Here is a 26,637-nt window from a genome sequence, read left to right on the forward strand (position 1 = left end):
CTTTTCCAGCTCTATGGTACTGTATCCTTTGTGAGGTGCAGCAACCAGAACTATACCTATTATTTCAGGTGCAGCTTTATTTTCAGTGCTTTCCCCAAGGTTCCCTAGCGCAGAATTTGCCTTTTTCTCCACAGCTGCCACACACTTGGGTCAACATCTTCACTGAGTAGCCCATTACAACCCCAAGGTCATGTTCCTGCTTAACTTGAGTAAAGCTCATGTACCTACACTCTCTCTCTTAAATACTCTCTCTCTTAAATAAAAATGCTATGTCACTTCTTAAATTTAGATCTTTTAAGAAGTTGTGTGAAAGGCACGTAATACTTTACTCACTTCCTGTGGACTTTTTGAAATCTTAATGAATTAACACTGGAAAATAAACAACCAGTTTAATGAGAGCCAATAAAAAAGTAGTAGCAATCCCCACGCCCACCCCCATAAAGAATTATAGTGACATCTACTGGCCAGTTATGCAATTGTACATTTTCATACTTAAGTGTTTGGTATATTAACGCAGTAATAATAAAAAATGTATAACAAAACAAATCTGTATTTTCATATAAATCCCAATTTACCATTCTGCTAAGTTCCTTACTATTTTTCTTAATCACTGGGCACCAAAACAGTAATAAGAACAACTTCCAAGTGAGAAGGTTTGATTTAAAGGGAAGAAACTGTGACAAGAAATTCAAAATTTTCTTTAAAAATCTTTACTTGCAAAATTAAGCAGCATGCTATGATTTATACCTGAACTTAAAAAGGCTAATTAGACTAAAATAAAAACCTAAGAATGGCATTTCTATAAATAATGGGGGGAAAGTCTCCACTAGACTTTAAAAGGAAAACATTTGGTAATTAAATACTTGCTACTTTCCATTAAATTGATGAACTTTATTAGCATTCAAACTATAACGAAGTTTGCCCTAAAACATATTTGCAATGCAAAATTATTTTCACTCAAGGAGTGTCTAATAAATTGAGAGCTATGAATTACAAGCAATGCTTTGAAGCAGGCTCGCACATTTATAAAACTTTTTACATCCTTTGCTTGGACTAAGGTATTTATACTACTCAAATCAAACATGCACCACTTTCATACACTCCAGTTTCATGATTTATATTACATTATGTGACACCATATTCCCCACAGCAGCAGCAAGTTTGTCATACATTTGCTCCATTTTCTTTGGATTTCTGATCTTCAATCTTCACAATATCCTGTAGAAAAGGAGGAAATACACTAATGAAGGGTTATATCAAATGAAGCCCTAAGTAACGTATAAATGCATATACAGCATTATTCCCATGCTAACAGCAGGTACTATTTTTTAATCACCTGTCATCAGCCACTTAGTGATTAATAAGCATGGATCTTTGTGTCTTGTGCTTGAAGTGCCAAACTATGACACTATACACTTAAAATGAATACCTGAATACCTAGGAAAACCAGATTTCAATAGTTGCAAATACTAGTACAATTTCAAATACTACTCTTTTACATAATGTGAAATCACAGATATTTGCACATTTTTAATATGCTAGGAGACAAAAACCAAACCTACTACTCTTTCTCCCTCTTCTTTCCCTCTCCCTCCCCTCCCCTCTCCCTCCCACATACACACTTTCAATGCCAGGGCTGGCAAGAAAATAATATAACTGAAGCAATATTTCAATTTCTTGAAGTTCTTTTGGGTGTTATCTTCCAAATGTGTGACAGTATCCATTGGCTCCAAAGGATATTGATTATATTGTTCCTCTTGCAATGTGGCTTGACTAAAGAACCAAAGTGGGGTCTCCAAGTAAACAGTCGGTGTCTCTTTAAGGCTTGTTTTTTGATGGAAGTGGGTATTCATCATATAAACATATGAAGAGCCCTGCTGGATCAGGCCACAGTCCAGCATCTTATTTGCACAGTGACCAACCAAGATCTGAGTACAACAGCACTCTCTCCGCTTCTGATTCCCAGCAGTTGGAATTGGGAGGCATGCTGCCTCTTAATAGTGGAGGGGAACATAAGCCATCAACAGCTCTATTTTTCATGTATTTTTCTAATCTTGTTTAAAGTCATCTGAGTTGGTGGCCATCACTACCTCTTGGGGGAAGAGAGTTCCATGCACTGTGTGAAGTACTTTCTTTGTGTTTGTCCTGAATCTTCCAACATTCGGCTTCATTAGAACCCAAGAGTTCTAATATTACAACAGGGGAAGAAAAAACTTCTCCCAACCCAGTTTCTCCATGCAATGCCTAATCTTATACACCTCTTTCACAGGGATGGGGAACCTCAGGCCCAGGATCCAAATACAGGCCTCTGTGTGGCCTTCATAACACCCTCCAGGCCACAGCACCTCCATGGTTAGGCAAAGTTTAATAAAGTGCAGTTTGTCTGGTTGCACAAGCAGGCCTCGCTTTGCCCACACAACAGATTAGTTGAATCCCGACCAGAATTAGAAAAACCTTTACCTTTTTAAGAACGCTGTGTATTTCATCCATAACTGTAGCCAAACTTTTGATTGTCTTATTCAGCTGCCCCTCAAACTGCAAATTTGTATCTTCTGATGCCTTCAAATTCTCTTGTAGCTGGCCAGCATCTTTTTTGACTTCTTTAAGTTCTGCAGACAGACCTTTATTCAGATTCTCCAAATTCAATATAGTCTTTTCATCTTCATCTGAAAACCCCAAAAAAGATTTTAAAACACTTAATCTTTTACTTTCAGTTTTTCTATATTCCTTCAATCATTACAGAACAAGCAGCGTTAAAGATGCCATGTACCTTATTCAGCTGTATCACCTAGCAGAGCTAGTAATGTGATTTGGTAAGATGTGTCCTCTTTATTCAGGCCAGAAGACCTGAGTATTCATACACTCCACCCAATTCATAGGAATTGTAATTGTTCGGCTTTAAAGTATTTTTCTGTTTTAATAATAAACCTTTCTGAATGTGTGAAGCAATAATTCAAATCTCACTCTCTCACCTGTCTTTTCTTCTAGTGACTGAAGCTTTTGTTCCATCTCAGCTCGGGCTTTTTCACTCTTCTCTAGTTTCTGCAAGAGACTCCCTACATCCACCATAGCTCCATTGTAAACAATGAGGCCAACGTTTTCTTCTGAGCTTCTTGGTTCTTGTTTAATAGCAGGTGATGGTAGCAGCAGCCTGTTTCCTATAGGGGGTTAAGAAATATCATTAAAATCAACGTCACCACCAGACATGTCTGGTGAGTTTCAAGACTCCTACAGTAGAAAATTAGCAAAGTCCCACGTTTTCTCAAGAATTCCAGTGTACTCGCATATTCCAAGAGTGAAACAAATGTTTCCCTCCCCCACATCCTCAGTCCCAACATAAGGAGCAAAATTCCCACTCAAAAAACTTTCAGATTGTCCATAGTGTTGAGATCGTCATGTTGGCAAAATATGGAAAAAACAGGATGGGATCCAAATGTGCCGTGTGCAAGCACACACAGACTTCTGCTCATTCAAAATGGTCCCCATTCTGAATTTCACTGCTGCAGTCTTTACTACCTACCACATTGAAGAAAGAGTACATGCTATTAAAGTGACACAGGTAGAAGATATTTCACCATACATAATAGTAGACATGTCTTCATAGCTAACAAAATTGTGTCACCTAGCATTTCTTCCTGTGGAGTTTCAATTTCTTCTTGATTTTCTTCATCTTTAGAAGTATCCGTCAGTTTTCTATAAAAGCAAGATTCACGAAGCACCACCTTATTAAGCAGCTTCTTAACCTAAGATAGCAGGAGACCAAATTCACATTAATGGTTTGCTCAACAAAGGCATGATTCTCATGCATAATATAAGCAATACATTTTTACAATACCTTAAAAAGGCAAAAAAAAATCAAATCTCAAAGCTTGAAATATTTTACAGCAAGAGAGTAATTTTACGTAAATTATTGACAATAAAATTCTTCTGTATGCATGTGGACTTCAATCATTTATCATTTTTTTCGTCATGAACACCCCCTTGTTTCCTCCCTTTTCTCTAGCAAAGAAAATACAGATGTATAAAAAGTGACTGGACAAGTCTTATTTCTCTTTATTATACTGCGGTTAATCAGAGGGAAAAAACCCAGAGTGATGCAGACTGAGCGCTGCAAGGCCTTCCCTTTTCTTCATTCCCATACAGCTTTAGCAACAAACCTGAGCTCGTGAGAGATGCAGTCCAAGTGTGTACAGTATCTCTTCCAAATCCTTTTCTAGAAGGTATCCACAATGGCATTGATCAAAATAAACGAAAGCCATCAGAAGATCGCGGTTAACAGTTATCATCTGTGTTTTGTCTCTTTCCTAAAAAACACATTTTATAACAATAAGGCTTTCCCCCCTTTTTTATTATCCATTAGTTATTTCAGTATTAGAAAATATGTACAGTACAGCTTCCTTAAAGGCATGTGCATATATATAAATTTTCTAAAGCGCTACAACACTAAGTACTTTCATAGATGGTTATACAATTTATGAGGACAAGAGATAGGAGCAGCAGGATCTGACAGAAGTTGTTTCCAGAAGTTAGTTCCCACACTGATTACAGGTCAGAGCTACTAGTATATTACATAATATGGAGAGAGTTTTCACCTCAATTGGTTTTTGACACTATCTCCAGTAAACAAACCCTTCAGGAAACAGAACTTAAGACTGATGAAGACAGTTTTGGCAGATAGGCTATTCCTTCCCAGTTCTCTAGCATCTTCATCGATTCACAGTTAGAAACTCACAGCACTAAATACCTTATCTTTAGAAGCTCTCTCTTTGCAATGCCGGTTTCCCTCTCTTCTGTCATCTCGTCTGTTCATTTCCTCATCATCCCTATCTATGGAAACAAACATTACCTTCAGCATATTCATATTACATTAGCGCTTTATACTGCTATTATACATACAGTGGTGCCCCGCAAGACGAATGCCTCGCAAGACGAAAAACTCGCTAGACGAAAGAGTTTTCCGTTTTTTGAGTCGTTCTGCAAGACGAATTTCCCTATGGGCTTGCTTTGCAAGACGAAACGTCTTGCGAGTTCTTGCGAGTTTGTTTCCTTTTTCTTAAAGCCGCTAAGCCGTTAATAGCCGCTAAGCCGCTAATAGCCGTGCTTCGCAAGACGAAAAAACCGCAAGACGAAGAGACTCGTGGAACGGATTAATTTCGTCTTGCGAGGCACCACTGTATCTTAGAATGAAGATGCACATAGCTCACGTGATGCTAAGGGCATCTTACAACATAGAAAGAAACAGCAGAAGTTCTGTTAACACGCATGTGCCAAAGATATTATTTCTCTTCTGGACCACTTTGGTTCAATAATCTTAAGTAATAATTGTAGTTTTATAGATTGGATCTTCACATCAAAAGGTATAGAAGTATTGTACACAGTCTGTTACTCACTGCAAATTCACTAGTGTAAATCAACACACATAACTGAGGGCTCTACAGTTTTGCCTTTGTCTGCACCTGCCACCTTTTAATTAGAGTAATCATCCCCATATACCATCATCTTCATCTTCAGCATCCTCTGCTTCCATTGGATCGTATTCTTCCTGGTTATTGTCATCTTCCATTTCATCTTCATCTTTAGCATCATCCTTCCTCTTATCTTCTCTCTGTAATTAGTTCACAAATATTAACACAATCCAACTATTGGCAGCAGTAATTAAAAAACCTTCAACCACACAAATTGGGGGTGATATCCAACTGTGTCTGCCCGACTGAGTAATCCGTTTCTGCTTGTGTAATGTCCCTTCTTCTCCTCTACCCTGTTCTCCTTTGTATATCTCTAAATCCACTCTAGAAGAACCCTTAGCCCTCTGGAGCAGATTCTGGAGTTCACAGAGAGGAGAGGAAGGGGGAGTCCATTCATAAAACACTGGATCTCACCCTTGGTGCAAAAGTTTCTAAAACAAATCACAGAGATCTGGGATTCAATCCCATTCCCCTAGCAAGAGGATGTGAAAACGGATGATGATATTGCTTACGTTTCTGTATTTCCTATTTGCCCTGAAGAGTGAACCAACAATATCAGAAAATTATGAAGCTGAAGCAGTGCTCCAGTTGTTGTCATTGTCTGGGGTAGGGGAGGATTTATTTTTTTCATGTAACAATTTGGACTCCTTGTAAGGGGAAGAAATCAGTTATAGAATTCCTATCAGGCAAGATCTGATAAAATTAAGCAGCATGAGAAATAAAATTAAAACTGATGAAATGTAGTAACAAGCCCTTCCTCCACAAACCGTTCTTAATCCATCAGCTGATTAGTTCTTTCTTCTAATGGCCACTAACCTTCCTGTCATCCCTCTCATCTTTTCTTTCTCTCTCATCTCCAGATTTTCTTCTTTTAGGCTTTGGGTCATCATTTTCATCATCTCGTTCTTCCTTTTTCTCTTTCTTCTCATCTTTTTTGTTCTTTTTATCTTTTTTATCTTCCTTATCTGGAAGCGACAAGAGGGATCTGTATATTCGGACACCAAAGTCCCTTTGAAGCATTTCATTGAAAAGTTCAGCAAATAATGAAACCTGCACAGGAAGCAACAAACTAGAATTAACAAAGCACCGAAACAGAATTACAAACAGTACACTCGCATAATCTTGTTAAAATGTAATTAACAGTACACTCTGTTTGTACTTTCGTGCATTTCATTTCCTTCTACCTCACTGTGTACTATGCCCCACCCTCAATATACCTACAACTCAGGATAACACTTTATACATCTGAAAAAATGGACTACGGTCCATGAAACCTCATGCCATAATAAATTAGTTTTTAACATGCCACAAGACTTTTTGCTGGTTTTGCTAGAAGTGATTAACACCTGAGAAAAGTTACACAATATTCAACTTCAATACAAGCAATAATATCAAAATCCCTGTTCGTTAAAAGAATGCAGAAATAAAAAATTAACCTTGCACTTGAAATTCTGCAGTTTTGCTTAAACAAAATTCTAGTGAGGAAATTCACCATATCCTCATTTTACAGAAAGGCAGGCTGAAGTTACAAAATATGGAGTTGCCCAACTATATCCCCTGATTCCATGGCAAAGTTCAATTTTCTTATAAAGTAGGCCCCACTTGAAGATCACTAAGCCACCACATGTATGGTGCCATGCTACAGTAGAAGAGAGGGATATAATTGTCATAATTTATTTACTGTAACAGGAGCACAGAAGTCTAGCTTCGTGCAAATCCAATTCAAATGAATGGAGGCTTCACAGCTGTACTGCTGGTAAACAGTGTCCTTTTTTCTTAATCTGACGTAAGTAATTGAGCTGGCCCTGTCTCATCACAGAACCAAGATGAGGGCATAAAATCAAAAGCTTGAAGCCAGAGAGGCTGCACTCTTAAGAGAACAGGGGAACCTTTATTAATTGTATCCAATGTCGTGTGATCAGAAGGGTGATCACGCAAGCAGTTATTCAGAAATAGTGAGGGGAGAAAGTTAGGTGAAGAGATGACCTCAAAAGAATGCTCTTTGTTATCCTCCAGCCTGTAATCCAGAAGAACACTAAGTGACATAATACTGCAGTCAAACTTTCCGCTTTTGGCTGCCCAGTTAGGATGCACAATGATTGCTGGCTCATCAGGCAAGATGTATCGCCTCTCTCGACGTTGGCGTTCCACTTCCTCTAAGCGTTTCCTTTCTTCTTCCTAAAGATTTGAAAAAAGGAATTTGGAGTGGAGACGTCAGAGTATGAACTTCAAATATTTACTTCTTGAGGAGGGTGAAAAGGCAGGGGGAGTGGGAGAGCCACATACTCAGTTGTTTACTGGACACTTCTATTCCCTTCCCCTATGTGAATGTTATATGCATGCTAGCGAGGACACTCCATGACAGAACCTGGAGAGTCAGCCTAGCGTGGGAGTGACTGGCGAGACCCAGGTTCAAATTTTCACTCAGTGATCAAGATCCTCGGGTCAATTTCTCTTACCCTAAGACACCTAAGATTAAGGAGATGAGAGATGATGTATTCTGCATTTGAGGAAAAGGAGAGCATATTTCTTCTCTACAAAGCGAAGGCCTAACCAGCACTACGTTGTGCTGGAAATTTATTTAACTCTAATGTAACTTAACAAGCCCTGTTATTTAGTGTTCTTAGCACTAGCAATGTTTATTGCAACAAGGAAGATGCACATACAAATAGAGATGTAGACATAAATGGCTTAGCAGCTCCTTCCCATGCTACTGCCACCTTTCCTCAGGGGCTAGGTAACACTGGGGACAAGACCCTGTAGCTTTTGGATTGGTATGGCAGTAAGTTATGAGAAAGCAGCCCCCAACAACTACAATATGCATGCGTAAGATCAGTCCTTACTCTTATTATGAAGATCTTCCTATCACACACAAACACACCTGAAGTTCAGCTTAATAATGAACTAAACGTTTACTAATGAACATTTTCTACCTAAGTAAATCCACTAGACTTCTACCTCTTTGTCATCTTCAGACTTCCTCTCTTCCTCCTCTTCATCTTCCTTTTCAGACTTCTCCAATTCTTTCTGTTCTTCCTTCTGCTCTTCCACTTTGAGTTGCTTTGTTAGTCGGGCTATCAGCTGGGATTTCAAGCCCTTTGAGCTAAGAGTTCGGCTTTCTAATTCTTTGCGTAAGTCATTAACCTAGTTGATAAATATTACAGTGAGCATTCAATTCACAATTTAGTATTTATATAATCAAACCTATTCAGAGACAAGCACATCTCAAATTACTGAAATATAAGGCAAGCAAAACTTGGCAAAAATCACAAAGCTTCATTTTTTATAAATTCATGATAGATTTTCCCCAGTGATTTGTATCAGTAATTTTAATAGATTTCACTCATTTAAAAAGATCAAAGCAACACAAATTCTCAATAACTGTACTACCTTCAGAAAAGAAACAATACTGCAATATTTACTAGACTTTGTAATGTAATGTAACGCTGAAGTCTTCAGCTATGGTTACCTTCATTGCCTTTGGGTCAAGTTTGGACCAATGAGTAGGAGTAGAAATCTCTTTTGCTTCCCCATCATCCTTCTCCTCTTCATCCTAAAAAATGAAATAAAGTCATCATCCTTCAGAAAGCTTCAAAATGAATATGATTCTTTCTTAAATTCTGCAGCTGACCTGGGCAAGGCCACAACTGTTTCATCAGACAGTCTTCTCCTAAAGTTACCATTTCAACAAAGCCACATACACACATTCTACTAGTTTATAACAGTGCCTCTCTCATCAGCCAATAAGAGCCATCTCTGTGAAACACAAAAGGGTGATAAAGAACAACAACACAAAAATCACCGGGGACACACAGACACTGCTGGTCACCACCAACCACACAGTGTATGATATCCCCCAATTTTCAAACCACCCAAAATACTCCTCATTTTGTTAGACCTTTTTACATTTACCAAGTTGCCAATCAGCCAGATAAGATTCTTTTAGGCTATGTTATTTCAATGTCTTGCCTATTTCAAAGTACCATTATTAATATTATTTTTTAAAAGGCTAACACATGGGAGAAAAAATAAAAGTTTTTTGTTTTTTGGTAGAACGGCAAAATGCTTAACACAACTTTTAAAACTGAAATCTTAACTCAATAACTGGTCCCAGATTCCAGCAACTAGTTCTAAGATTACAAAGATTTGTGCATGGAGTGCACAGCTTAAATTCCACTTGTTGCATCAGTATACACTTAAGTTGGTACACTAGCTGTAATTAAACACAAGTAAGTTCTACACTGCTGAAAGCTGGTTTACCAGTCATTGTTACCAATTATGTTCCTCCTAGGTATGTTTGCGGTGTAGCATGTGGTGTGCATTTTGTGCCTGTGTTCCTGCGCCTGTGAGAAGCAGAAATAGAAAAAGGGATTAGCGTTCAGTGCCTGTTCTCCATCAGCCTCCTTGCGTTCACCCTGAAGCTTCTCGACCAGCTGCTGCTTGTATCCTCGGGAGAGGGTTTCCCACTCTGAGCGGGTGGGAAGGCAATGCCAAACATCCGGGAAAAATAAAACCACTGTCTCCACATGAGCTGGAACCGTACGCCCCTTGTGGGTCTCCTCAGGGCGATGGTAGCGAATCTCTGCAAAACGGTACCTGTTGCAAGGGAAGAAGCATGTTGGAAAAAAAATTCTACAATACATTTTACAGAGCCTAGATCACTGTAGCACATCAAGTAAAGCAACTTTGCTGCGACAACCTGAATTTTTTCTAAAGAAAAAAAATATGAAAGCCATATGTTCTCTTTGAAAAACTTGTGTACAATGCATTATAAGACATCTGCTAGGGAATAAATTTTAAAAAGCTGGAGGCAATTGTTTTTGCACTTGGCACTAAAATGTGCCATTTCATCTGACTTGGGAGGAAATAAAAGATAAAAGTTGAACTCTTTTTTTTTGTATTTATTGTTGGAAGGTACTTATTCACAAAGCGATCGACAACTGATTAACACAAGTAGTAAATCGACCAAGAGAAAATATGGCTGCCCCAAACATCTAATTATTTATAAACACGAGAATAATGAAATGAAGTTTCCTTGGCGATCTCCTCCAGCTATGCGTGAAATGAAAGAATATTTTAACATACAAGCATTGCAAAGTTCAAACAACAAATACAAACACATTATTTAAAGTTCATTGTTCTTCAAACCTTTTGGCACCAAAATCACATTTGCGTTGTCAACTAGGATATCACTTTGAGTAGTTTGCTTGCACAGCTACTACCAGCTGCTGATAAAGAAGTGGTTGATTTTGCCCAAATCATTTCCATGAGGATTTTAAGCATGCTGCTATTTCATCAAAATGTTTTTAAGAATGTAGTACTTACCATTGTGTGCATACACTTAAATCAATCCCTGTTAGAGCCCTGCAACAACGGATGGCAGTTTTAATCAGCACAGATGGGTCCTTCTCTGGCTCAGGTCCATCCAGTGAGGGAGACCAGTGTCCACCAATAGCCATGGCTTCATCTTTACCTTTCATACCCACTAAAAACTAGAGAAGAAAAGGCTACTTAGCACTTCCCTTCCAAGAAAAAAAAGATTATCCAAACTGCAAAAAAAAGGGTAGAATCCTATGCTGCAATGATTTCCGACTGTTCAACTGGACTCCACTTTCTTCTTCTGAATGCCCTACAGCAGGCTTCTTCAACCTCGGCCCTCCAGATGTTTTTGGCCTACAACTCCCATGATCCCTAGCTAGAAGGACCAGCGGTCAGGGATGATGGGAACTGTAGTCTCAAAACATCTGGAGGGCCGAAGTTAAAGAAGCCTGCCCTACAGTCTCCCAAAACCCTGAAGAGTGATGAAGTCCACTCTGCATTGGATACAACCCATTAAAATTACACATACCTGTTTGTCAGTTTACATGTCATCACAAGCAGTTATCCCTAATCTGCAAGAATGACAGCACAATTCTATACATGACTACCATGGGCATAATCCCAGGTAAGTGAATACAGTTTTGCAGCCTAAGTCTTGCTCAAGAATGAGTTCAGTTTTGTTTTTCCACATTGCATTTCAGTAATGGAATAGGTTTAAACATCATTACTCATTCATTCTGCAAGACTTCGGAACAGTTTGTCATCATATAAAAATGCTATAAACAACAGATTAAAATAATATTCTGTACTGTAAAATCAGGGGCTTATAGAATTGTTCACTGACATAACCTTGAGAGTTTAAAAGTATTTTAGCCAGAAACATAAGAAGGTATTTTCTTGAAAGTAGGTTCCAATGGAGAAAAGGAGAACTTGCTTCACAGTAAATATGCATAGGATTATACTGATGGTTTCACGGTGTCTATGGGAAACCCCCCTCCCATTTCTCTCAAGGTGATGTTATTTGCTTTCAAGACACAAAAAACACCTTACTAGCTTGGATCTAAAGATTCTGTTGTGTGAACAAAGTCTCACGGAAGATCCAGAGCAGTTTGGGAGCAGGGGGAATTGGCAATAACCTTCTCTCCTCCTGCTCACGCACAAGGAAAGAGCTTTCTCAAATGCAACAGATCTAAGTTCATTTTTAAAAATGAAACTAGTCCTGTGAATGGTTTGGAAGACCACATGCTTCAGCAGTGCTGAAAGCAAAAAACATACAAACCATGTTAATAATTTGGATGGGAGACTACAGGGGGCCTCCTGTAAGAATAATATATAAAACACATTTCAAAAGTAATTATTTGTGTCCATAAAGGAATTCTATGTCCCCAACCTAAAGAAAACTATGTGGAAAGCTTGTACTTGCATCAATTTTCCAGCAAAATTTTTAAGTTTATGTTTGTTTGCTAGAAACGCATATTTTTACCTTTATGAGTCTAGCGGGATGTTGAAAACCATCCCGGAGCTCTTGTGGATCTTCAGCAAGAGCACATGATTTGTGATAGAGATCTTCCATGCTAGGACTGGCCATGAGCATCACCTGTTAAAGTAATATGACCAAAAAAAAAAAAAAAAAAAAAGACAAGACAAGACAACGTAATGAAGCTATGATTCAAAGCTTGGTATCTTACACTTAACTGCTAAACTCAATAGGACTAGAATAATGCATAAAGTCAAAAAAAGATACACCTATCTTGAAGGGTTAAATATCCAAAAATATCAATGAAATCATCACTTGATTTTAAATTCCTAACAGCATCTAACATGTCCAAAGCACAAAATAAGACTTGTGTAAATTAGCAAGTAGCCTGCAAATCCAAAGCTTCTTGAATTGCCACATACAGTTCGTTGCAATCTTGCCAAGATTTTATGCACAAACAACATGAATCAAGGGCCCAACTAAAGAATCCCTGGGAAGATGTCACCCACTCTGGAAAAAAATAGTTGAAACCGAATCTGGTCCAACTGAGCTTACTGTTCAGTCAACAAAGGTTGCAACAAAGGCAACATCACTGAAAACCTATGCACAGAAGACAATGGGAATCCCTTCAAAGAAGCATTTCCAAACATTTCTATGCAAGCAGGAATGATTTAGGTTGTTAGACATACCTTTGCACTGTAAAGATGATCAGCATCTGGTGGATCCAGTACAGAAGTGTTCTTATCCAAAGGATCTACCTCTCTATGCATTACATAGAAATTGCAGTAGTTTCCTAGCTGAAATGGTCTTGACATAGGAAATGCATCCACCCATGTAAACTGAGCATCAAAGAAGTCACTTGGGATGTACAAGTTCTGATATCGCCGTCTCAGTTCCATCATATCACAGCTAAGGCTTTAAGCAGTAAGAAAATATATTTTACAACAATAAAAAGAGCTGGGGCTTAAAAGCAAATTTGTAGCAAGATGCAGAATGAGAACTGAGCTCAAACACTCTTTTTATAGTTTTGCTTCTACTTTTGACATTACTGAAAAGCAGCTCAGAGCCATTAGTGTCCACATCTTGGAAGAAAAATACAGTAACTTTATTTTGGGTAATTTTTTTTAAAAAAAAATTTGCTTGTTGAAACGTTCTCTGAAACAGAACATGCAAATTTTGAAACAAAAATCAAGACTCACAAAAGTTTGGTTCAGCCCTTTGTGGAAGCTAAGGTACTTTTTGTCATAGCCATTAAACTTTTATCAAGTATCAGAAATATAAAAAAATGTTTTAATCAGTCAACAAACAAACAAATAAACCCAACCAACACCATTTTTTGTTTTTAGGGTAAGTTGCTTCTCCAGAAGCTGTTGAACAGTTAGGCAACTGTCAGAGTAAATGGAAATCTCTACAGTCCAGCCCTGATCAGGCTTTAGCCAAGGTACAGACAGGTTGGGCAGAAACTCCCTGTTTTATCATGATAATCTGAAAGTACACTATTAAGGTGTATACCCTTAATGTATCATATAATAAGGTACCATAGATTTCTCAAAATTCTATAGCCTATACCAGTCATGAAAATATTGCATTCCCTTCACATTTTCAAGCCTTTGTTCACCCCTTTAAGAGTTAGAAACACGTTCTTTCAAATTAAAGTTGAGATTCTGAAAGCACTGAATTCTGCACCCAACTTGCAACATCTTACATATTAGCTAATGCTTTATTGCCAGGTAAACTGTTTCAGCTCTCCACTTTGCAACATATCTGGCTCCAAAATTCCTGTACAATGTCCACAGCCACCCCACACGCTTGTAAAAATGTGTAATACAAAGAGGGTCATTGTGCAGCTGAAAGTTTAAAAAGCACATCTCCTTAATTTGCACAAAATATTCTGTCTACAGTGGATGGAGGTGGGTGGAGAAAGAACAACATTCAAGTAAAACTGAGTTACATTAAGTAACTTTAAAGTCAACAAAAATGAAGCTATGTTTCAATTTCTTGGGTTTATTTAATGCATCCTTATTTTATGGCAGTAAGATACCTTCCACAGAAAAATATGAAATCGCAATTTGACACCAAGATAACATACCAGTCTAATGAGAACTTGGAAAACTGGACCGTGTAACGGGGTACAACACGTCGGGGTCTTCGGGGTGATCGTTCCCTCTCTCGCCGAGGTGATCTTTCTCTAGAGCGTTTTCTCTGGGGTGATCTTTCCCGTGACCTACGTCTCTCACGCTCCCTTTCACGACTTAACCATGTGTGAAATATAAATGTCTTGTTTTAGCGTCTACCATTATGAACGCAGAGCTCACATGCCTATAACTCTAGAACCAACAGCAACAAACATCAAAACATACAGAACTTCCATTCTCAAATCATCATTAACAAAACTGAACAGTACTTACATTCAAACTTCAAATACTTAAATTATTTGCTGTCTGTAATATGTACAGAAAATTGAGAGGAATTTTTGTATCACACCTTCTGTCATCTTTTCTGTTAGCCATGGGGTCTCCTCTGTCATTTCGCCCCGAAAATCTGGGTGGTGGATCTAATCTCCGTGCTGGCTGAGGCTGTGAAACTATTCGAACAGGGGGCTGCAGCAAACCAGCTAGGAGGGGGGGAAAATCCCACAAGTTCTTAAGAATTTCATATCAGTAAGCAAATTATAACAAAAAAATGTAGCTTATTTGTTGGACTATCCGTTTTCATGCTTTTTTAATAGCATAGAACATTTGCTTATTTGTTTTGCAGAAATGAATGTGGCAGCAATCCAACAATCAGCTAATAACAATAGGTATAAGCAACATAAGGTTTCTCATATTTAATCCAATGGGATGCATTCATTTAACTCTTCAAATTATTTAGGCAAGATGATGAATTTTTCTTCCTCAATGCAAGCCTCATCATACTGCAGCTAGTTTCACTTTAACAGAATTCAAGGGGAGGGACACAACTCTGAACAAAATGGTTCAAGAGAACATTATATTGATTGAATGCTTTAAACCTACATTACTCAGAAAATATTAACATGCTAGAAGATTTTGACTCAACCATTCAGTTTCCAGCAATGTGGGGTGTAAATCAGTGTCCATTTCAACAAAATACTACTCTTGCTGTTTATTCTGAAGACCACTCCTCACTCTGAGGCTGTTTGTTCATCACATCCCCCCTGCTTAACACTTCTCAATATCTGATAGGGAAGCAAGTGCACGTAATCAGGCAGTGACTACATGCTGGAGAGTCACTGCTAATCAGTAAGCATCCAGAGACATGCAGCTTGCCCTCAAGCATGACAGTTGTTCACAAGAACACACAAGATGGGGGGAAAGGGTCACAAATAATTGCCAAGTAGTCTGAACTGGCCCTCAAATCATCAACAATCTATCATTTCTGTTGCTATAACTCCGCAATGATTGCCTCATTAAGCACTGTGAGAGGGCAATGCCATAAACTACAACATGTACAACAGATAGCGGTTACTCTCATCAACTGGGCAATCCACAGTTCTCTGCAGCAAAGGAAAAGAGGTCTAGATTAGACTCAAGCTGTAGGAAAGAAGACTGAGCAACAGTACTCAAGAAAATGTCTACCAGAGCATATAACAGCATGCAATTGTGCCAGATGTCACACAACAGGATGAACCTCAGAAATAGTGCAAGCAAATACAAAGTCCACAGAGCAGAAGGAGGCCTAAGAAAGAACATGAGGGCAAAGCAGATTTAAAACCAAACCAAACAAGGTAACTTCTCCTTAGTTCAGATTGCTCAAGTAAAGTCCAAAACATCAACAGTTTCTATGTAGACACTAAACAGGTTCTCTTGAAGGTTAAGGCTCTATATGAATGACACCCATCTTTTTTATTTACCTCTTCAGAAACCACAGAACTAGTCAATTTACCAGCCCTACTGCCAACCTATTTTATGCTAGAAGTAACTGCAAAGTGATTAAGAATTCTGGTGCTACAACGTTTTTTAGAGGTACCTTGTTCTTAATGGAGGCCCGTGGAGGGGCTCACTTTTATTCTTTAGAAGGATGAAGCATGGTATTCTACAGCTGATGTTAAAATGCATATATATTATGGATACTAACAGGCAACACAAAGTTTAGACCATGGTTATAAACAAATAGCATATCCACAGAGAACCTGGATTACAAAATGTGTGGCTGGGTTCTACATTCCAATGCTATAATAAACCAGTTTAACATTATGAGAATGTGCTATGGTGAATGTCAGGTTTATGAGCTACATTCCCACCTTTTGCACACAAGGCTTCCTGTTGCAGTTTGCAACAAGGCAGTTTCCCATTTCATCTGAATATGGGAATGTGTGGTTTATACATATCACAGCTAGTTAAATGAGAATTGAACTTGGTTAAATAACCATGGTTTGTATAAGCAGTTTTCCATACTGGGATAAAATTGGAAATTGTGGTTACAAACAGCAATTGGAACCTTTAACGTCTATACCCTGTGTGTGTGGGAATATGTAAGCCTGAAGTTCCCATCACAACAAATCATGGTTTGTTCTGACTTCAGAATGCAGCATCTCTATTGCACTACAGCTACAAGGTAAACTGAAGACCATATAGTCTTGATACTATTCAGTCAGTTATATTCTTCTACATTTTTTTTTGAAAAGGAAAACATCCAATATATGTCAAGTTCTGAAGAAATACCTTTCTGCTGTGGCTGTTGTAACAAAGGCTGTGGTTGTGTCTGAAGCAAAGGTGTAATAGAAGCCGCTGATATCTGTGCCTGTAACAGCGACTGTGGCTGCGGCTGTGGCTGCACACTGAATGCAGTCTGCTGTGCAATAGGCTGAAGTACAGGTGGAGGAGTCTTGAGTAAAGGCTGGGTTTGAGTCTGGTTCTAATGAGGAGGAAAAAGGGAACAACTTGTGAATCAGCTTTACACTAAAGGCGCCAACAAGAGTCAGACTGAGTGGCTGTATATACCTGATTTGGTAGAGTCTGAATTCTCTGCGCATTCCATTTGAAAGGCATATTAGGGTTATATGTTGCTTCTACCAAAACTCTGTCTCCTACTTGAGGACTCTTCCCTTTCACAGCACTGCAAAATGAAAAGAGTCACATGATTAGACATCACACTACCATAATTCTCGATAAACTTATTTCTCTATATTATTTCTCATGCATTTTATTAGTATCACCACTTGTGCACGTATGGTAGAATTAAGTTACCTGAGCTGGAAGAATACATCTTCATCCACAAAACCAAACGTGTCATGTAGCTTGGTAACTACTCCAGTGAAGACACGCTGCTTCTGTGGCTGGCTCTGCTGCTGACTTGACCGAGGTGCAGGATAAGAAACAGTTATCTGTGCTGCTGGCTGAGGAGTAGACAGGCTAAGGCTTGTTGGCAGTGCCACAGCTGGCTGCGTGCAAAATTAAACATGAAATTATGTAAGCATTGACAATCTTCTAAATAGTATAGCTGAAATAATGATAATAATAATTTGTATTTATTCAATTTATTACCCATTCTTCACCATCAGGTCCCAACAATTTAAAATTCAATATTTAAAATGTTTTTTTAAAATTACATCCATAGGAATAGGGTGGGTTCTGAAAACATGTCTCAGGTGTCAAAGGCCACACACTCTGAAAAATTATTTTGAACTAAAGTTGCATTGTATGAAGTGCAAAAAACTATGCCTTTTTACATTGGGGGAGGAAAAAAACAGATAAACCTTGATTTTTCTCCTATCAAACTGCAGTTGCACAAGCTGGTTCAACCAATATATCAAAACCCCACCTGCTTATTATGGTAGCCATTTCTTCCAAATCATTTCCTCAAACTGTAGGCTTATTTGTATTTCTATAAAAATAACCTCAAACATGAAAACTGTAAATGCACATCAGAACACAGAAATGCCTTCAGACTAGCACCAACCATGATCTGGAAGCAGAGATTGTTTTTCAGTTGCTACGTAATCGATGTTTCCCAAGAACATTTCCAGATTTTGAATTTTGCTTCTATTATTTAATTTGTGTCAATGATCTTTTCGGCAACCTATTCTTTCCTATGCTATATTTTGACCTCCCTAAAGTGGTTATGCACATTGAAACGTATGTTTAAAATGTTTTCTGAAAGACTAGCACACAGACAAAAATATGAATGAATATCTTACATTGCTGCAAAATGTTTCAGAATTTTCAAGTGCAATATAGGCTGCCTTGCCGGGGCGGGGACTGTATGTACCTTTTGTCCACTACTTTTTATGAACATAAAATAATTACTTTCCTGTCCTAAGGAAAGTCTCTTCAAATATCTGTATATTACTTACAGCACAATCCTATGCAGGTTTACTTAGAAGTAAATTTCATCATATTCAACAGAGATTACTTCCTAGTAAGTGTGTGCACAGAATGGCAGCCTAAGTTTCTAGTCTTAACCATTGGTGTAAATATCTAAAAACTTAAAAGCATCAACAGAAGTCTAAGAGAAAATATGCATTAGAAATACCCCTTCTAATGACATGAAATTAATATCTCTCTATAACAGTAGAACTACAAGGGCACTTATATTTTGGTTTGGGAAGGGGAGGTAATCAAAGGGATAAAGAACACATTGGACTGAACTACCAGTTGTCTGTATTACATGAGACGTAATAAAGGCACCATTATTGTTTAAAACTTTAAACAAAAGCAGAGCTGACAAGTGCACAGGCAAATTTATTATACAGTGATGAAAGCTTTAATAAAACTAACCTGGGTTAGAAGAGTTTGCTGAGGTTGCTGCAACTTAAAAAATACAAGACCATGAATTAGTTATAATGCTTTGTGCAAGTCCAGCTTTCTCTTTAGCCATATTTAGCTTTGAGAAACAGCTGCAAAATGTTTTCATGATTGCCTATACCTGCATTCTAGCATATTATTTATCCATACAATAGCTGCTCTTTATGTAGTTTTGGCCAACACTTAGCTTTCCTCTCTTGCAGAGTAGCCCAAACTCCCCTTGTGCTAGGCTCAGAGGGGATGAATTAGGTGGTGTCCCTCGGCTCAGCAATACTGGTCTTCCACCAGCTGCCACCACCAGGAGGACAGAAGCATCACTTTGCTGCCAGAATGGGTGTATGGAAGGAACGGCGTTTCCGTGCGCTGCTCTGGTTCACCAGAAGCAGCTTAGTCATGCTGGCCACATGACCCGGAAGCTGCCTGCGGACTAAGGCCAGCTCCCTCGGCCTATAGAGCAAGACGAGTGCACAACCCGAGAGTCGTCCGCGACTGGACCTAGCGGTTAGGGGTACCTTTACCTTTTACTAGCATGACCCCCACCAGCAGGAGACAGCCGAAGGTTCCAAAATGGAGTATTCTGGAGGTGGGGTGGGCTGAGCTGGCCCAGGGTATGTTGGATCCTGAGCAGATATCATTACCATTGTGTGATGGCATCAGGCTGCATCAAGTTCAGGCTCCTGCAGCTATCACCCTATCCCCACAACTTTTGCCCTGGAATGGTAGGGCTGTGGATACAGCAGTGGCTCCACAACTCCATAAAACCACACAGAACAGTTGCTGGAGTTTGGGATTTTCCCTTTTATGTAATACGGGATGAATCAAGACTAAAAATGGCAGTGGCCGGGCAAGATTGCCATGTATCAACAGCAGATGTCTATTGTCCAAAGATGAGTCCTTGAAAGCACATTTTCCAACACTACCAATATAGTTATCCCATCCACAAATTCTAGATTATAATGTGCCTCTATTTTGTGGCCCATTGTGAATTGCCCCAGTGGCTGAGGTTCAGGGGGAAGATGTGATACAAAGGATAAGGCAAGACCAATCCTCCCCCTTCTTAGTATCCAGGACAATATATGAGAGTTGGGGTACATCCACTTCCCTCATTGCCATACTCAGACCAACTTCTGTCTCTTCATTACTCTTCTCAAAGAACCCAGCAAATGAAGCTTTTTTTGACAACAATATAGATCAGTTTCATCACAGCAGAAAAACAGTTTCCAAGATTCCTTAGTTAAGTCACTACGGTTCTGTAGAGATTCAAATGTAAGGGCACAGCAATTTGCACACACAGGGTTGCATATCACACTGCATTTGCAGAGATCTGCTCACACAGTGAGACTTTCCCTTCCTCTTCCTCTCCCCACATGTCCTCAGAATCTGCTCTGAATTGTCTTCCAACCCTCTGGAGCAGATTCTGAGGTTGTGGGCTGGGGAGGCTGAAAGAGATAAGAGGGGAAAGTTCCATTGAGCAAGCAGAAGTCTGCTGTGCCCGCAGAACAGCAGTGTTGAATACAACCCACCATGAGAAGGTAGCTATTTGGGTGGGGAACATACACTGGAGAGAGAGAGAGAGAGAGAGAGAGAGAGAGAGAGAGAGAGAGTTTTTAAAAAGGTACATGGTCTTACAATTTGTTAGCATATATTGAAATTGCTCAGTCTGATGTGACACTGGGGGGAGGAATGTAAGACTTCATTGTTGAATCCCCCACCACGTTATGAGTGTTGGAGGATATGTTAAAGTGAGGCTACGTTAAGTAGGGAGGTATATTGGGGGACAAACGGTTTTACATGTCATTTAATGTGAACATTTCAATCATTTCTGTATTTAACGACATAAAACTAAAATACATTTTTGGGCTATCATGCAGAACTGGAAGTCTATGGACCAATTCAGACAGAGCAAATAAGAGACTGACAATATGCACACAAAGAGGTGAACAAACCTGCTGTTGTACACTATAGAGGGTCTGCTGTGGTTGTGAATATTGCTGAAAAACAGAATCAGAATTGATAACTAGACAGTACTCCAAAAAGATATTTCTGTATACTACAATCTCAGAGAAATATATGGCAAAACCAAACTGCAGAAATAAAGTTTAAGACAAAAAAGATGATACTTGCATTTCTATTATTTCATCAGCTGAACAAAACAGTATTGTATCTTCTCTGAAAAGCATTTATTGTTTTTTAAAAATCAGTCTAGATATTACAACATGAACTAATTTAACATATGCCGAGTACAATCTGCTATGAAATATCCATAAGCAAGCCTTAATGAAATGAACAGGAGCTTCGCAAGATCACAACACCCAGTTATGCCAGCTGCAGACTAAATATTCTAGTTCATCAACACATACTAGTTTGACCTAATTTGTGTTAAACCACAGGGGACAGATATGCTGTAATTATTTTACTAGTGGCAAGCAAAAGGAGCCCTGCATGAACCTTTTCACCCCCTGTGAAGAGTGCCCCCTACTTTTCTGCCATTTTTCACACCATTTTGCAAATATGTGAAGGTGAATTAGGCCAACACTCTTTCACTCAAATCTAGTTGCAGTTTGCTAGTTATAAAAGAATGTCCACACATTTGGAAATATATCCCATTGAAAACAGTGGCAAGGACAACATCTGCATACAGCTGCAGCTGATCTACACTACATTAGCAATATGATGCACATTCTCATCTCATCTATATTCTGTTGCAACTGGTCACACATAACTATGAAAGGTGGAGTACAAATTTAATATATAAATAGAACTGGATCAGGACACAAATCATTGCTTGCCAGTACTATGCATCAAGAAATCACCAGCATCGTTTGGCTGGGAACATCAGACTAATTGCTTTTGCAACAGGCAAATGTTTCTTCTTTTCCTCAAGAATAAAAGCAATGTGAGGGCTGTGGTACTTTCAGTGACATCATCACGTAGCCAAATCCAATCATGTTGCTATAGTGAAGATCATACTGTGAGGAACGAAATTATGCTATAGCAGCAGCATTTCATGTTTGAGAGTTTTGTATAAAGCGACTAACAAATAATAATAATAACAACCATAAACATACTTAAGAACTAGGGAAAGCCACTAAGGGGTATGTGAATGTTTTCAGGTACTTGCCAAATCCCTTGAAAACCTACCTTTCTCCAAAAATGTTTTAAGCATTAAAATTTGACGCATCACTAGTTTTTACTCTAGTTTACAGAATTGTGATTTAGTGTTTTATTAGCTTTTCCAACGTCTTTTTGGGTACCCATTGTTAGAGAAAGACACTAACAAATAACATTTGTCCCTACTAAACAGATTTCCCTATTTCTGAGGGTATGTGATATTTTGAGAACACCAAAGAGAGGCTCAAGTGTAATGACTACAAGAAAGCCCTAGACACGACAGACTACATAAAAACTATATAACATTCAGTATCTAAACAATAGTAAAGTCATTTCACAAATAAAAATATCAAAGCAGATTATAAAGTTTATCTGAACCTCGGCTTGTTTTACTGAAGTTGCCACTCACTGGCTGCACAAAAATAGGAGTCAGCAGATGCAGTTCCATTTACCTGCTGTAATGCGGCTGCTGCGGCTGCAGCTTGCTGTTGTAAAGCAGCTGTTTGACTGAGTTGATAGTTTGTTGGTGTCTGAGTACTGAGGCCTGCTGCTGCTAATGCAGTTTGTTGTGTATATATTGTAGGAGATGCTCCAAGTAAGGATGGTTGCTGAACACCAAGAGCAGCTGAAAATGTAGGATTTAAGCATTAGGACATCTTAGTTTGGGGTGGGTGGGTAGTACAGTCTTATCATGGTCAAACATGGGGTTTAACAGCACTAAGGATTTCCTTCTGTAAGTCAGAGCTTGTGGGGAAATGGCTCTTCCTTGCACCCCAATATACAGCACATGCACTTTTTATATAGGAGCTACTGTTCAAATGCAGAAAAGGTTCAACTTTACTTTAGTTTACAGCCAAAGAATATTATAGCTCATGTTTACTACATGTGGCTGAACACACACAGTTGGCAGGATAGATCCAAAGCAACAACGCAATGGAGTCTTCAGCAACTCTTCACTTGGAACATAAAACTGAGAGCAATAATAAAAACCTAGCCTTAAAACTAATAGGTATATTCAGTTATAGGAAATTAAGGATGGAGTATGCTTTATGCCAAGACTTCTTGGTGTGCCAGATCACAGGCCATTTTCAAACCACATTGCAGACTTAATGATCTGATGCTAAATATAGATGAATTCTGGATCTTTTGAAGCCATGGAAGAAAATTTTGAGGAAAATAAATGCAATACTGGCTGATGTATCAAACTGTAACTTAACCATTTAAAGATATAATGTGCTACTTAACAATTAACAAAACAGTATATGATATAAATCATTCTGCATTTATTCAAACGATTGTTACAAAATATATGTAGAATAAAAATGGAGCTGAAAACTGATGCACCATAAGAGTATGCAAGCACCTGCTATTGCCAGCTGATAGATGCAGCAGGGGAGGGAAGAAGAGAAACTATAACATGGTAAATAACATGGTATATTAATTGGGCTTAGTATCAGCATCTAGGCCTCATCATGATCATGGAAGAGAAGCTGCAAAAGCTTAGAGGGGAAAGCCCAGAAATAATTATGCAATTAACAATTTCATTTCATTTCAGGCCTCACAGTTAAAACTGCTCATTCTCAAATTTTACTGGTCCTTCAAGCTTCTGTAATTTAGATCTCATTCAATTTTATTTCCATCTTACCTAAGGGTACCAACAGAAAGCAACGTATCATTTGTAAAGTGACCATATATTAGACCAACTCTGATGTGTTCAGCTAAGCATTCTTAGCCTTGAACTTCATGCTCCAAACTCTTAACACTTATAGAAACTTTGAAAACAGAGTTGGAAAAATACCAGCTGAAGGCCCAAGTCTGTAAAAATTATCAGGTTCTTCCCTTTGAAGCAGCAAAAAACCACCATAGGAACAAGGAAGAAAACCATGCTTCTGAAGAAATGTAGCATTCCTGTTTTACTAAATTGCTTGAATGTGGTTTACTGCAAAGCATAGTTGGCTCAACAACTAACAAAATATGCTACTTACTATTCAAGCTAAATCCAGTCTCTGTATAACAGGGGCACCAATATGTTAATACATGATGTATTCAAAGCAAATTTCTTGCCCTTTTCATATAAACACAATGCTACATTTAAGAACTGCTGAGTTTTAGGGATGTCACCTAGATAAAATTATTAAATCCACATATATAGGCATATGAAAAATAAATACTACTAAAGAAAAAAGCACACCATCTTTATGATAATGCATATGTGTGTGGCAAAATCTTAGAAGAAGCTTTCCTCATCTGTCACATCAGAATAAATTATTCATTTAAGGTGTTTGATGGAATGCATTTTTAATGAACTTATTAAAAAATATTTTTTAAAAAAGTAGTTCTGCTAATTAAACAGGATCACCTTGTTGGCTGGAAAAAGCATTTTAATCAATCCAATTTATCCATTAAAACCTTTTGAACTATTCATTTTATTTTGGTTTCCTCTGACAAAAAGTATGAAACCTTGCAGAATGTCAGATTGAAGCTAAGGCAGAAGTTACTGGTTAAAAAGAAATATAAACGCTGACCTGGCTGAGATACTGCAGTGGCTGTAAACTGGGTAGCCCAAGGGGGATTCTTCTGTCCTCCAAACTGAGCCATGGCGAGCGACAAAATTCTTTTGCTGTTTTAGTCTTCTACAACTGTGACCTATCAAAATAAATAACTTTATGAAAGCCACCCCTACACTTAAAATATTTTAATGCAAGTCTATTCCAAATTAGACAGACTGGTTTTCAATGCGTGATGTGGCAAATAACGTCTTAAAGTAAATTAACAATAGTACAATTATTAAACTAACCTTTGGTTGGGGAGGATTGCACAAAAGTCACAGGCAAATAAACACCTGGATGTTCTAAGTAAATGCATAAAGAAACCTGGTTTGTGACAAAAGTTCAATACGCAGCTGTAACCAAGACTTCTAGAAGCTCATCTTTCAAGGTGTGGATGCATCTGCAACATAATATGGCACCTTACCAAGAGCAGCGCTATCGCTTTGTTCACAGAAGTTTAACTGACTTGCAGACTTTAAAATGGCACCGCAGTTAAAGAACAGGTCTTTGCACTGTAAATATCAGCGACTGTGAACCTAGGGGAGTCCAACGACTGGAGCTGCTGCGCGAAAGAGCAGGGGAAATACCAGGTATACTGAAACACTTAGCCTGAGACAGAAACGGAGACTGCATTCCAAAGCAATATGTATTCGGAGAATAAAGATGAAAAGCAATCTCTTGAAAACGGAAGTTTCCCGAGAAGTTAGCGCGGGCGAGAGAAAAAGCAATGTCCACTAGAAACCTGCACGTAGGCAGACCGAGGTCGCGAGCACCTGACAGCCAGCTTAACTGAGCTCAGTCCGACTCGCTTCTTTCACACGTCCAGTTGTCCTGCGTGAACCACTTGCAAAGAAAACCTCACCGGCAGGATGGAAGATATATTGTATTTAATGGGATACGTGGGGGGGGGGGGGAGACACAAACAAGGCCTACGAATGAGGAACGAGAGAATGCGAGTGGAGGAAATTCACGGAGGGAAACAAAGAAGTAACTATTGCGTGGCTCTCGCGCTCCCCATGCATGCGAGGCACGCGGGGTGGGGGTTGAGAAGAGGTGGATGGAGGGCGGGCGGGGACACAGACAAGAGGCCTTTGAGGGCGAAACTGCCAGCCAGCTCGCTCGCTCTTCCTCCTCCTCAGGTGGAGGGACAGGGGCCTGAGGAGAAAGCAGAGCGGAAGACGCGCCTCCTCCTCCTCCTCTCCCGCAACAACAATGAGGGGCAGAGGCCTGCCTGCCGCCCGAGAGAAGAGCCTCCCTCTCTCGCATTGCCCAGCCCGCCCAAGGGCCGCTGTCGGAAACCTCAAGGCTCGTCACTTCTGAAACGGCCAACCCGGCCTCGGCGCCTTTGACGCGCCTCAACCCCGACGACCCTTTACCTGGCGCGGGCCGAATAGGGACTCACAGGGGCCATTTCAAACTCCTCCGGCACATTCCCCACCCCCTCCGACACCCCGCGCACACGGATAATCGAGGCACGGCGCATGCGTCGAAGTGGAGCGCGAGCGCGGACGGGTCGGAGGGGGCGATTCACTCGGGCGCCGCGCACCTCGGTGACGTCTCGAAGTGAGATTTCTCCGCCCCTCCCTCGCACACGTGCTCCGCGAGGATGGGGTCGCCGTCTCCAAAACAAGGAAGGGAAGTAACGGCGCGCATGCGTCAAGGGAAGCACCCCCCCCTCCCCTAACGAACGAGAAGCGAAGAATCCTATGAGGAAAGCCGTCATTTATTTGCATTACGTCGTATTCCGTCGCCACTTTGCTTGGCGGGTCATAACAGCAGCGCCATCTTACTGTAGAGGGAATGTCGAGGTTGAAAGGTCCGGGCCTAAAGAAGCGCCTCAGATTCTGCGCTGCTATAAGGCAAACAGAAACGCTTCCTGACGCCCGCTGCCTACCTGAAGCTCAGAATGCACCCCAAGCGTTGAAAAATCACGAGCCCAAAATAGAAAACGA

At 39.5% G+C, this 26,637-nt stretch overlaps 1 protein-coding gene across 4 annotated transcripts; it reads right to left on the minus strand.

The window, feature by feature from the left end:
* Positions 1–374: 374 nt before the first annotated feature.
* CCAR1 (cell division cycle and apoptosis regulator 1) lies at positions 375–26,219 on the minus strand. Of its 4 annotated transcripts, none has more exons than XM_081006052.1 (25): positions 26,062–26,219; positions 24,662–24,782; positions 22,589–22,761; positions 20,972–21,016; positions 18,999–19,025; positions 17,469–17,662; positions 17,223–17,337; positions 16,944–17,136; positions 14,746–14,875; positions 14,351–14,512; positions 12,951–13,176; positions 12,268–12,381; positions 10,791–10,957; positions 9,851–10,061; positions 8,935–9,018; positions 8,424–8,609; positions 7,452–7,643; positions 6,282–6,515; positions 5,494–5,605; positions 4,745–4,827; positions 4,158–4,304; positions 3,623–3,743; positions 2,973–3,158; positions 2,461–2,666; positions 375–1,218 (listed from the first exon to the last, which is right to left on the minus strand). In XM_081006052.1, the coding sequence occupies exons 2-25, from the start codon at positions 24,732–24,734 to the stop codon at positions 1,165–1,167; spliced, it is 3,435 nt and encodes a 1,144-aa protein (XP_080862178.1). In that variant the 5' UTR covers positions 24,735–24,782; positions 26,062–26,219; the 3' UTR covers positions 375–1,164. The 4 variants fall into 4 exon arrangements, with proteins under 4 accessions (XP_080862178.1, XP_080862175.1, XP_080862177.1 ...); XM_081006049.1 differs by having other exon boundaries at positions 18,999–19,031; XM_081006051.1 differs by having other exon boundaries at positions 18,999–19,031; positions 26,088–26,203.
* Between the last annotated feature and the right edge of the window lie 418 nt (positions 26,220–26,637).

Source organism: Podarcis pityusensis, assembly GCF_964106645.2.
Source record: "Podarcis pityusensis genome assembly, chromosome: 5".
NCBI lineage: Eukaryota > Metazoa > Chordata > Lepidosauria > Squamata > Lacertidae > Podarcis > Podarcis pityusensis.

Coding starts and splice junctions, on each gene's coding strand:
- CCAR1 (XM_081006049.1), bottom strand. CDS start 24,734: ATGGCTCAGTTTGGAGGACAGAAGAATCCCCCTTGGGCTACCCAGTTT. Junction 8,610..8,934: donor TTGACCCAAAGGCAATGAAG/GTAACCATAGCT, acceptor TTTATCAACTAG/GTTAATGACTTACGCAAAGA. Junction 7,644..8,423: donor AGTCTGAAGATGACAAAGAG/GTAGAAGTCTAG, acceptor TCAAATCTTTAG/GAAGAAGAAAGGAAACGCTT.